General features: G+C 45.4%; 1 protein-coding gene across 1 annotated transcript; it reads right to left on the bottom strand.

Moving 5' to 3' along the window:
* Positions 1-5,566: 5,566 nt before the first annotated feature.
* LOC148115007 (uncharacterized) lies at positions 5,567-11,605 on the bottom strand. Its single transcript, XM_087885024.1, has 4 exons — positions 11,482-11,605; positions 9,728-9,854; positions 7,356-7,475; positions 5,567-6,886 (listed from the first exon to the last, which is right to left on the bottom strand). Exons 1-4 carry the CDS (start codon positions 11,546-11,548, stop codon positions 6,871-6,873), a joined length of 330 nt encoding a protein of 109 aa, XP_087741150.1. The 5' UTR covers positions 11,549-11,605; the 3' UTR covers positions 5,567-6,870.
* Positions 11,606-12,087: the final 482 nt, after the last annotated feature.

The following is a 12,087-nucleotide window of genomic DNA, read 5'->3' as shown; positions in this document are numbered from 1 at the left end:
GCAACTCTTCCAGTGGGGAAGGAGGCTCGTCTTGACCCAAAGGTTTTAACTGACCTCCCAGAGGCTTGCAGGGTTGGGGCATCCGTATGGCGGGGGTGGGAGGATTGTTTGAAGAGCAGGAGCCCCCACTGAGAAGGTGGCCTTTGTTGGGCCCAGGAGACGGCATCGTTTCAAGGAGAATCTATGGAGCTTCTCACTCATCCAGATCATGGTTGTCCCAAAGGTCCTTTTTCTGAGCTGAAGAAGCTTCTTGGATGAGAAGCAAAACATCTTCAAATAAGAACCAGAAAGTCCAGTTGCCTCTTGAAAAAGCACCTTTGGGACAATCGTCGGAATGGCTTGACTCCAGAAGTTGTAGGTTGTCCATCACTGGAGGTTGGACGACCATTTGCCTGGAATGGCCCTAGAGTCTCCTGCTTGAGCAGGGGGTTGGACTAGAAGACCTCCAAGGTCCCTTCCAACTCTGTTATTCTGTAATTCTGTTACTTCCTTGGCCTCACACACCATGCCAGGGTGGTAGGGGAAGAGGCAGCAGTGGGTCCAGCTGGGACTTGCTCTCTGTAAGGAGGGATGAGCGTTCCCTCCTCGTCCTCCTCCTCCTCTCCTCCTAGGACACTCCAGGGCAGAGCCCGACCCTTCAGAAGAAAGCTTCCCGCACAGGAATGACCCCAAGGAACATCTCGTGTCTCTGGGAAGCAGGCAGGGGAGTGCTCGGAGTCCTTGTCCCAGGGCCTGGCATTTCCTCCCTTCTTTGAGCATCCTTTATTTTACACAGCCCAGCTGTTGGGAGGGCAGGATTCTACCCTCCAGCCCTCTCTGCCCGGTTTCCCCGGCATCTCAATGTAACCCTGCACGAAGGCTCCGCCATTTGCAAGGCAGCTGCTCAGGTGGCCCCTCCATGTGAGGGTGCAACATCTGCTGGAGGCCCAAACACACCTCCTTGTTCTTAGAAACCTCAGGCTTTTCAGCTGATGTAGGCAAAGCAAAGATTTCCCGTCTTTGGTTCTCCATCCCCACCAACCCAGCAAGAAAGGGCCAGGAGCAGTGGTGGGATTCAGGTAATTTAACAACCAGTTCTCTGCCCTAATGATTTCTTCCAACAACCAGTTTGCACTATGGACTGTACAGTATCAGAGATTAAATTGATTTTGAATCTAATATCAGCAGCTAGGCTGTTGGTAGCACAATACTGGAAGAAGGACTCTTTGCCTACTATTGAAGAGTGGATACTGAAAGTAACGAACCTAGCAGAAATGGCGAAAATCTCAGCGTACTTGAAGGACTATACACAAGAAAGATACGTATCGGAATGGAGAAGATGGATTGACTATATTCAAAATAAGTATCAGACAAGAAAATATCAAATAGCTTATAAATGAATGTTAAGTATTAGAAGTATTTTGTTATTTATAGTGGAGTTAAGGTTTCAAGGGGAGAGTCAGTAGTCTGAGGATAAGTAGGTTAATCTAGTTTATGATTGTTAAATGAAACACCTTGTATTTTGCTCTGGGAAGTCTGGGGGGGGAGGGGGGATGAGGGGAGGGAAAGGGTGGGGGAATATGGGGGGGAGGAAAATTTTTGTTTTTTGTAAAACTTTTCAATAAAAAAAACAAAAAAAAAACCAACCAGTTTGCCAAACTGCTCAGAAAGTTAACAAGCGGTTCTCCCGAAGTGGTGCGAACTGGTTGAATCCCACCACTAGCCAGGAGGCTCGTCATCTCCTGATAAAAGCACCATTCAAGAGTCTCTTAGCAGAGCTGGTTCCCAGAATGGTAGAGTTGGAAGGAACCTTGGAGGTCTTCTAGTCCAGCCCCCTGCTCAGGCAGGAAACCCTCTACCACTTCAGACAAATGTCTGTCCAATCTCTTCTTAAAGACTTCCAGGGTTGCAGCATTTACAACTTCTGGAGGCAAGACTTTCCGCTGATTAATTAACAGAATAGCAGAGTTGGAAGGGACCTTGGAGGTCATTTAGCCCATCCCCCTACTCAAGCAGGAGATCTTATACCATTTCAGACAAATCGCTGTCCAGTCTCTTAAAAATCTCCAGTGATGTAGCTCCCACAACTTCTGTTGGCAAGAAGAAGGCAGTTTGAAACGTAATCACATTCCTTGCTGTATGTAGGCCCTACTGCAGTTGTGAAATTCAATTTTTTTTACTACCGGTTCTGTGGGCGTGGCTTGGTGGGCATGGTGTGGCTTGGTGGGCGTGGCTTGGTGGGCGTGGTGTGGCTTGGTGGGTGTGGCAGGGGAAGGATACTGCAAAATCCCCATTCTCTCCCCACTCCTAGGGCCAGCCAGAGGTGGCATTTGCCGGTTCTCCGAACTACTCAAAATTTCCGCTACCAGTTCTCCAGAACTTGTCAGAACCTGCTGGATTTCACCCCTGCCCTACTGGCCGAAAGAGTCTCTTCCATAGTCATTTTGGGGAAAGAGTCCTACAGAAGCAGGGGACTCTACCTCCTCCTGCAGCCCTGAATTCTTTCTTGAGACCTTTGTAAACCAATGATGTGATTTTCCACATTGCCTCCTGGGGGATTGAAACAGGCAACCTGGCCATCTGCTAACCCCACCCCCACCCACCCCCACCAGAACAATCTCTGCACAACTTCCAAAGCACAATTTACCTGCAATGCTGCCTCAGGCACTCCCAGGTAGCAGGTTTCAGATGGTTGCAAGCAAAGCCCTGAAATTCCTTGACTATTTTGCAGGAGGAGAACTATGCCTTCCAATGAGTAAGTCCTTGCCTTTGCCACTAATACCTATGAAAGTTGCCCTTACCGTGAGTGTTGTAAGACCACCAAGACCGTTGAGAAAAAAACTCAAATTGGAGAGAAGCCTGGGGACCTTGGTCTTCCTCCCAAATAGCCCCTGATAGGAATGAAACCCTTCTGTCTGGATTGACAGGAAAAATGAAGAAACCATGTTCCGCTGGACCCAGTAAAGAAAAAAAAGCAGGGGGGAAAGTAGGAAGGTTGTAGAAAGAAAAATATTATTTAAAAAAAAACCAGTTATTTCCCAAGTCAAATCTTTGACCTTCTGTTTATTCATTACACTCTTTAATCATTGTGCTGTTGTAGCATTCATGTCAAAGTCATTCTAAAGTTTCAATCAGAATCATTCAAGCAATCAGAATAGAGCTGGAAGAGACCTTGGAGGTCTTCCTGTCCAACCTCTACCATTCCAGACAAGTGACTCTTCTTAAAAGTCTCTTCTTAAAAGCCTCCCGTGATGAAGCACCCACAACCTCTGAAGGCAACTTCTGCTCCAGTGATTAATTATTCTCACAGTCAGGAAATTTCTCCTTAGTTCCAGGTTGCTTTTCTCCTTGATTGGTTTCCATTCGTGGTTTCTTGTCCTGGAGAATAAGTTCACACACCCTCTTCTTCGTGGATATTAGAAAGCCAGTTAAGACAATAATGAAGGTTTCTTTTTTTCAAACTGTTGGTTGGGGCTTTATATATAAGCATTTTGTTGCAAACATTGCATCTCAGAGGGGCAGGATGCCTCAGTGGTTAAAGCCGCTGAGCTTGTCAGCTGGAAAGCTGACAGCTCAGGTTCGAGACCCAAGCTGCTCACAATGGGGTGAGTTCCCATTCCTTTCTCCAGCTCCTGCCCACCTAGCAGTTTGAAAGCATGCAGATGTGAGTAGATCAATAGGTGCCACTTGGATGGGAAGCATTCCACGTACCTTGGCATGTAATGCTGGCCACCACAGAAATGTCTTCGGACAATGCTGGTTTCCTCAGCCAAGCACCATGCTGCACTGTAGGACACAACTGGACAAGGGAATATTTCCCCTTTTACAGATGTTGAGACTCTAGAAAGTTTGCAGAGAAGAGCAACCAGGATGATGAGGGAACTGGAGGCTAAAACATATCAAGAACGGTTGCAGGAACTGGGCATGGCTGGTCTAGTGAAGAGAAGGACCAGGGGAGACAGGATAGAAGTCTTCCAATATCTGAGGGGCTGCCACAGAGAGGAGGAAGGGGGTCAAGCTATTGTCCAAAGCCCCTGAAGGCAGGACAAGAAGCAATGGGTGGAAACTCATCAAGCAGAGAAGCAACCTACAACTAAGGAGAAATTTCCTGACAAGTGAGAACAATTAACCAATGGAACAGCTTGCCACCAGAAGTTGTGAGTGCTCCAACACTGGAAGTTTTTAAGAAGAAATTGGAGAGCCATTTGTCTGAAATGTATAGGATTTCCTGCTCAAGCGGAGGTTTCACTAGAAGACCTCCAAGGTCCCTTCCAACTCTGTTATTCTATTCTATAGCATTATCTCTCTCTCTCTCTCTCAAACCCACACCCAGTCTACTTGCAAAATAAAGACACAGATACACACACCGACACGCATGGTGTGACAGTTGTGATAACCCGCCCCTGTCAGGACTGAATAGCTTACAAGCTGTTGCCAAGATGTCAGGACGTGATTTTTTTAAAACCAGTGTAGCATCAACCTGGCATAACCTACAGGCCAAGAGTTGCTTAATCAACAAGCTCTGATATTCCAAGTTTTGGCAGAAAGTAGCAGATTATATAAATATGATTATTTGACAAGAGCCACAATTCTCATTCTTCCCATAGACTCCATGCCCCGGGCATGAAACTGACAATCAGGCCACATAAGTGGATTCTCCCTGCCGTATCCTGGCCAAAAGGCCAATCTTGCAGAGTTGGGAAGAGAAGTGTGTGGCTTGAGGCTTGATTGCAGCAGATGAAGAGTTTGGCTCTAGAGGTTGGCTTTGCACAGAGGAGTATAATGGAATAGGGGACTCTTCACACCGAATAAAGTAGCTTTTTAAAAAGATAGTTTTATTAGTGTATTAGAAATAAAGATGTACTTGAATTGGGATTTACATATATATTTATATATATTTTCTACCCTGTTTCCCCCAAAATAAGACATCCCCTGATAATAGGACCAATCGGGCTTTTGAGTGCATGGCAGCAAGGCCAAGTGCTTATTTCAGGGTTCCAAAAAATATAAGACAGGCTCTTCTTTTCAGGGAAACACGGTATATATAAAGAAAAAATATCTGCTGCAAACCCCACATGCAGTAAACCCTCGGTTCCATCCAGTCGCTCTGACTCTACCCCAAATTAAGGGATTACAGGGTCGTAAAAAGAGAGGCTTTTTATATACATTGCAAGATAAATACACACACACACACACACAGAGAGAGAGAGAGAGAGAGAGACAGACAGACAGACAGACAGACAGACAGACAGACAGACAGACAGAGACACAGAGAGAAAAAGAGTCAGAGAGAATTGTAATGGTTTGTTGTTATAATGACATATATTATGAGGTGTTTTGGGTTTTTTTCAATTTTTCTGATAGAGCACTTTTTATGTGCTCTTTATTCCCCTTCTTTTTGCATAGATCACCATCAGTACCATTTCTATGTTTTGCTCTTTTTATCTTCCTCTTGTTATTAAATAAAAAGCATAAAATTTTTTTTAAACAAACAGGAAGTGCTGCTATGTGGCCCTTGGTTTAGAGCTTTGGCTGCTGCCTGGGAAAAGTCTGTGTGGTTAAGAGAAAGAATGAAACAATCAAGCTGTTTTTACTTAAAAACATATTTTTAATTAAGTGTGTGTCAGCACAGGTGTTTTATACATTAACAGCCAAGCGAGAAAAATGACTTATACATTCTTTATTGATAGCATAATGTTGCAAAGATCTGCATTAAGAAAGATTTTAGAGTTTGCTTCCCCCCAACCGTTTTTTCTTACTAAATGCCAAAGTGCAGCAATTGTCATTTTCAAGAAGGTAAACTGGCCACTGATCGTCTTCCAAGCCCAACCCAGGTGGGAGGCAAGCCTTGGTCTAGGGCAGGGCTGCCCAACCTTGCCAACTTTAAAACCTGTGGAGACTGTTTGGCACAGCAACCCAACAAGACAGACAGAGACTCCAACCGATAGTTAGGACTGCAGGAAAAACAACCCCAACCTTCCATGGAGGATCTGTACACTTCACAGGTCAGGAAGAGGCTGAGAAAATATCCACAGACCCCTCACATCCTGGACATCCACTGTTTCAGCTCCTCCCCTCGGGATGCCACTATAGGGCATTGCGTGCCAAAACAATTAGAGACAAAGATAGTTTTTCCCCCTCATGTCATCACTCTGCTGAACACCTCACTCTCACAGCACTGTCTTAGGTCTACGGATATTTACCCATGAATCACTACTATCCTCCTCATCTTTTCTACTACCTTCTCTTACTGGTATCATTACTATACTATTATTACTCTGTTCTGCATGAAAATTGAGAGCTTCTGCACTGGACAAACTTGTATATCTAATCACATTTGGCCAAATAAAGTATTCTATTCTATTCTATTCTATTCTATTCTATTCTATTCTATTCTATTCTATTCTATTCTATTCTATTCTATTCTATTCTATTCTATTCTATTCTGATGTTCTGGCTGGGGAATTCTGGGAGCTGAAGTCCATAGGCCTTAAAGTTGTCAAGGTTGGACACCTCTGGTTTAGGGTGTGCATAAGGCTTCCTCTTGCTTAGGGTTCTGGGAAATCCCTGACACATTAAGAAGAGCCTCCAAGATGCACTCAAGACTAGCTGGACATCTGGAGAACCTCTTGGTGGCAGGGGAAGACCGGGTTGGGCTGAGCAGCCCGTCTTCCAGGTGGACATTTCCACTCCAAATCCCTGCAGAGAAAAGCGGTGGGGGTGGGCTCCAAGGCCAAATATGCAGACAGAACCTGAGAGAATAATGAATGTTCCTTCTCACATGCAGACGGACCCCTGCAGAGAAGCAACCACGCTGAGATTCCAACCATCTTGATTTCTGCTCGCTGGAGATCAGCCTCCTTCGGAGCTCAGCCTGGGAAGGATTCAGTCTTAGGAAGATCTTTTCCTGTCATAGGAGGGAGAAGCAAGGAGGTCACTTTCAGAGGAATGAGGTTTCTAGAACTGGTTGGAAGTAGGGAAGACTTCCTGCCTCCAGGACCACTATAGAAATCAGCATCCACCATCTTACAGAATCAACGGGGACAGGAGGACCCCTTCTGAAAATTAAGGCAGCCCGGATTGCTAGGTCTACTCTAGAGGGAGGCAGCATTCTTTTTTCATCCTTACAATGGTTGTAGCATCCCCATGGTCATGTGATCTACTGTACATTTGGATGCTTAACAACTGGTTCACATTTATAACATTGCAGTGTCCCGGGGTTACATGGAGGTGGAGGTGGAGGTGGAGGTAGAGATGGAGATGATAGAGTTGGAGGTGGAGATGGAGGTGGAGATGGAAGTGGAGATGGAGATGATGGAGATGGAGATGGAAGTAGAGGTGGAGGTGGAAGTGGAGATGGAGATAAGACCACCTACATTTTAAGAAAAATTTTCCCCTTGCTTCTGGGTGTCTTCTTATCCAGGGCCTTCTTAAATCTCATAGCCACAGAAGAGCCAAGAGGGTAGCAGAGTTGGCGATTCTTCACGGTGATGAGCCTGAGTCAGGAGAAAATATAGAAAAACATTTGGGGCCCCTTGTCTACCATCTTGGCTCTGCAAAACCATCAGGGTCATCACAAGTCAGTAAAGGCTGGGCTGGGAATATCACAACCAGCTAGGAATCCAAGCAGTGTGAATGCAAGCAGTGTTATTTTCTGAAGTGTGGCCCCCAGATCACCTCCTGGCCCTCTGATATAGCTTTGCTGCTTCCGACCAGAGAGCTCTCACCCATTTCAGCTGCATCTGGTCTAGTCTTCCTCCCCAGGAGCTTCAGGTCCTTCTTCTGGGCCTCATGTTCCTCTATTCATTTGTTTATTTGTTTAATTTAGGTATTTATTCATTTATGAAATCTATTTACCACCCATCTCGCAACTGATTACCCTGGTTACAATCAACAATCATAGAAACATAGCGGACAAAATCATTAACAAATAAAATCATTCACATCAAATGGGAAAGGAAGAAGCTGGATACACGGGGGTGGCGGGAGGTGGGTTTACCTTTTAATTGGTGAGCCCCCTCCAGTATGAAGTTCCCCAACCCATCAGGCAGAGCCAGCTCTTCAGGCTTTTACACAACATCAGAAGGCTGGGAGTCAATCTCATCCCAGGGGGTAGGATGACCCAGAGGGCAGAGAAGGACCTTCTCCTGGAGCCCACCAGCCAAAATTCCTTGGTTGATGAGGTCCACCGTATGCCCACTCTGCTGGCATGGGGGAGGCGGGCCAGTCCCATTGGCATGAGCTGGTTAACAAACCAAGGAACCTCCAAGATCGGCATCCAGGAAGGGCAATGCAGGAGATGTGAAACAACAGTTGTAGCTCTTTCCAAACCATCTCAACTGACCCCCATCACCACCAGTGCTGGCCATGGGCTCTATAGCTGACCCACATGATGGGTGTTTGCTTCTGTTGGCCCTTATCTCCTGGTGTTCCATTTCATAGAAGACATTAACCTGGGGATTTCCACCTAGCCAACATTATCTCAATTTTTAGCCCATCACCTCAACACCTTGCCTCAAATTTCTTACTTGGTTTTCCCTGTTCATACATACAGTATAATTCAAGAACAAACATTGATCCTATTTCAAGCTTGGTTGTTTTTTTACAGACGTTTCATGACCTGACTAGGGAATATCACCAGTTTTAGAAGGGAATGGGATTTGCCAGGAGGAGGAGGAAGAGGAGTGTGAGGTCCATGGGGCTCTCTGAGCTTGGTTGTTTCCTTGCAGACATTTCGTGACCCAACTAGGTGACATTCTCAGTGCCAGTCATCTAGAACTAGATTCATCTAGAAGACTATCACTGAGGATGTTCCGAGACCCCTCATTTCAGCCCTGAGCTCTAAATGTTCTCCTTTGTTGGGATTCTATACCCCTGTTCCCCAAATTTCATAAACATGAGAAACTTAGCTTTCAGCCTGGCTTTATTGGATCAAGAAATCAAAGATGGAAGCTCTCTCAATAGAAAACTCCAGACTCTAAAACCAGATTCAATACTATCTTATAACAGCCTGTGTTGCGTAGAACAAATGAACAGATTGAGAACGCCAGCAGCTAACATCCGGCAGGGACAGGCGGAATCCGAGATTCACGGAAGGAAGCAGTGGACCAAAACTGCAGGTCTTATTTTCTGGAATAAGTGTTCACAGAGAACACCCATTTTGTGATCAAGTGGCTCCATTCACACAACACACCAAGCTGGATTTGTAGCTTTACTGTAACTCAGTGTGTTGTCTGAACCCAGCTCATGCCGTTGACACAAGGCTGCAGTTCCAGGCAAAGGGCTTAATTCAAGACCTGGGATGAGAGTCCTAACTGAATTTTTAAATTTAAAGATCCCTATGCATGGATCGAGGTTTCACATTGCATTTGAATTGAACGATGGTCAGCCACGTAGATCCCCTCTGGCAAGAGGTTTATAAGTCCCGGGAGTTTAAATGTAAGTTTAAAAAAATATAAATTTAAATAAAGTTAAGTTTAAAGAAATATAAGTTTTAAAAAGAAACGAATAATTTTAAAAAATCTATATAAGTTTTTTAAAATTAAATGAATATACGAACAAAAAAGCTGTGTTGTGTGAATGCAGCTGGAACCGGAGTCCAGCCCAGATACCGTGACCTCAGCTGCAAAGATGACTTTGTCCCCATGTCTGGTGCCCCATGGCTGCCCTCCCAACCCCACACCCCACCTGCCAGGACTTGTGGCTTTCCAACAAGCCACTCCCTTTCCCCTGTTTTTTGGGTACTCACACAAAGGCCCCGATGGAGCACCCACGCTCCGTTCTCTGGATTTCATAACCCTTGAACATCGGCAACCAGCTGAGAGACATTGGTGTGTCTCGGGTCGATTCGCAACAGTCCTGAGGCGAAACCATACCTGGAAGAGAAAAGAGACCACAGAACGTAGAATCACAGGGCTGGAAGCAACCTCGGAGGCCTCCTAGTGCAGAGAACATCAAACCTGGCAACTTTTAAGACTTGTGGACTTCAGCTTTCAGAATGGGCTCTGCTGGCTGAGGAATTCTGGAGTCCACAAGGCTTAAAAGTTGCCCGGTTTGGAGAGCCCTGTTCCAGTGAGATGTTGCTGCAAGGAGAGCAATTGGCAGGCTGAAGAAAGCTTTTTGGCAGTCGGGGGAGAGCAGATAGCTTGCAAAGGACTCTGGAATTTTTCAGCCATGGATTTTGGAGATCTCGCTTTTAGATCACCATTTAGATCTGCATTGGATCAGTTCTCTGGCTTGAACCTTACAGCTTTGCAAAAGAGACATAATGATGTTTGAGGGTGACCATGGAAACACAGCCAAAAAGATGGGAATCTGCTTTATGGCGGCAACATGTTGCAAAATGCTTTAATGCTGATTTAATGGTTTTTACTGTTTTCAAATTGATTAAGATGTTTTTAAGATTTTACTTGTAATATATGTTTTTGAATTGGAAGCAGCCCAGAGTCGTTAGCAGAGACAGGCGGCTGTAGAAATCAATCAATCAATCAATCAATCAAACAAACAAACAAACAAACAAACAAACATAAACCACAAAAGTTTGGTTGAAAAGGTCTCTGTTAAATCTGGACTGCTCTGCTTCTAGGAATGAAGCTGTTCTAGATTAAAGGGCAAATCAGAATACAGAATAACAAGAGTTGGAAGGGACCTTGGAGATCTTCTAGTCCAACCCTCTGCTGGAGCAGGAGACCCTATACAATTCTGGACAAATGGCTGTCCAGTCTCTTCCTGAAAACCTCCAGAGATGGAGCAGCCACAACTTCTGGAGGGAAGCAAATCACAAGAGTTCCTGTCCAAACCGTACCTTCTAATTCAGCTGCTCCATATCTAGCACAATTTTCAAGATAGTAAGTCAGTGTTTCTCAACCTTGGCAACTATAGAACAGAACAGAACAGAACAGAACAGAACAGAACAGAACAGAACAGAACGAGCTCAGAGAGACTTTGGAGGTCTTCTAGTCCAGCCCCCTTTCCAAGCAGAAACAAACATTGATATCTAATTAAAGCAGTCTCTTTTGTCATTTTTTTCCCTAGCTCCATCACTTTTTCCATCCATTCTTCCGGAAGGCATGAGGACTACAGGTAGTCCTCGACTTATGACCACAATTGAGATGGGTGGACTTCAGCTCCCAGAATCTCCCAGCCAGCAATGCCAAGGTTTTAAGAGCCTGGTGGCACAGCAGACTAATAGCCTGTTATTATCATTCAGCTGCCTGCAATTTCTGCTGGTTCGAATCTCTCCAAGGCTCAAGGTTGACTCAGCCTTCCATCCTTTCTAAGGTAGGTGAAATGAGGACCCAGTTTGTGGGGGCAATAAGCTGACTTTGTATAAATATACAAAAGTATGAAGGCTATTGCTTAACGCATTGTAAGCCGCCCTGAGTCTCCGGAGAAGGGCGGCATATAAATCAAATTTTAAAATAAATAAATTGAGAAAGGCTGATGTAGCCTGATGCCTGCACAATGAAAGATCCCTGCCTAGTGGTGAGAATGATCACCTACCTTGGGCTTGGAAGATGCAGAGCCCAGCCGCCAGGAGACAGAGGGCGAGGCGTGGAGCCAGAATCATCCTGAGCAGAAGTCACGGTTGGGTCTTCCAAGGACTGTCAGGAAGGGTGGACTGGCTCCTCCTGCCCTCTGCAGTTCCCTATATACTGTCCAAACTCCTTTCGTTTTCCCTTTTCCCTTCCCTTGGCAGCCGGCCAGTTCCTTCCTGCCAGTTTGAGGACTGAGGGAGGGTGAAGAGGTTTCCTGGCACGGACTTGCTACTCTTGAGAAAGTTGTCAGGTCTTTAGTGCAGCTGCCAAAGACGATGTCTCATTTCCATAATTTACTGTGCTTATTTACTCAAAGTTAATTGTTGATTCTAGTAAATACCATCATTGCAGTCGTAAAAAGAAAGGATCCAGATTCCAAGGGAATCATCTCCTCTCTCTCTCTCTCTCCCTCTCTCCCCCACCCCCTCTCTCTCTCCTGTCTTGAGAGTTTGAGATAGTTGGGAAACAAATGGGATATTGCAAAGTTAGTTGGCTGGAGGCAACAGGAGCTTCCTCTTCCAAGTTCTGGCTCTGACTTCAGCCCTGGGAATGGGCCGGGGGCTTCAACAAT

The sequence above is a fragment of the Pantherophis guttatus genome, chromosome 2, assembly GCF_059756535.1.
Source record: "Pantherophis guttatus breed Tessera chromosome 2, ASM5975653v1, whole genome shotgun sequence".
Classification (NCBI taxonomy): Eukaryota; Metazoa; Chordata; class Lepidosauria; order Squamata; family Colubridae; genus Pantherophis; species Pantherophis guttatus.
Note: the sequence above shows the minus strand (reverse complement) of the source record. Positions and strands in the feature narration are given on the sequence as shown.

Excerpts from the sequence above, each read along its gene's own strand:
- LOC148115007 (XM_087885024.1), bottom strand. The coding sequence starts at position 11,548 with ATGATTCTGGCTCCACGCCTCGCCCTCTGTCTCCTGGCGGCTGGGCTC. Across the intron at positions 9,855-11,481 it reads CTGCATCTTCCAAGCCCAAG|GTATGGTTTCGCCTCAGGAC; the intron begins GTAGGTGATCAT and ends TTTCTCTTCCAG. Across the intron at positions 7,476-9,727 it reads TGCTCCATCGGGGCCTTTGT|GCTCATCACCGTGAAGAATC; the intron begins GTGAGTACCCAA and ends CTCCTGACTCAG.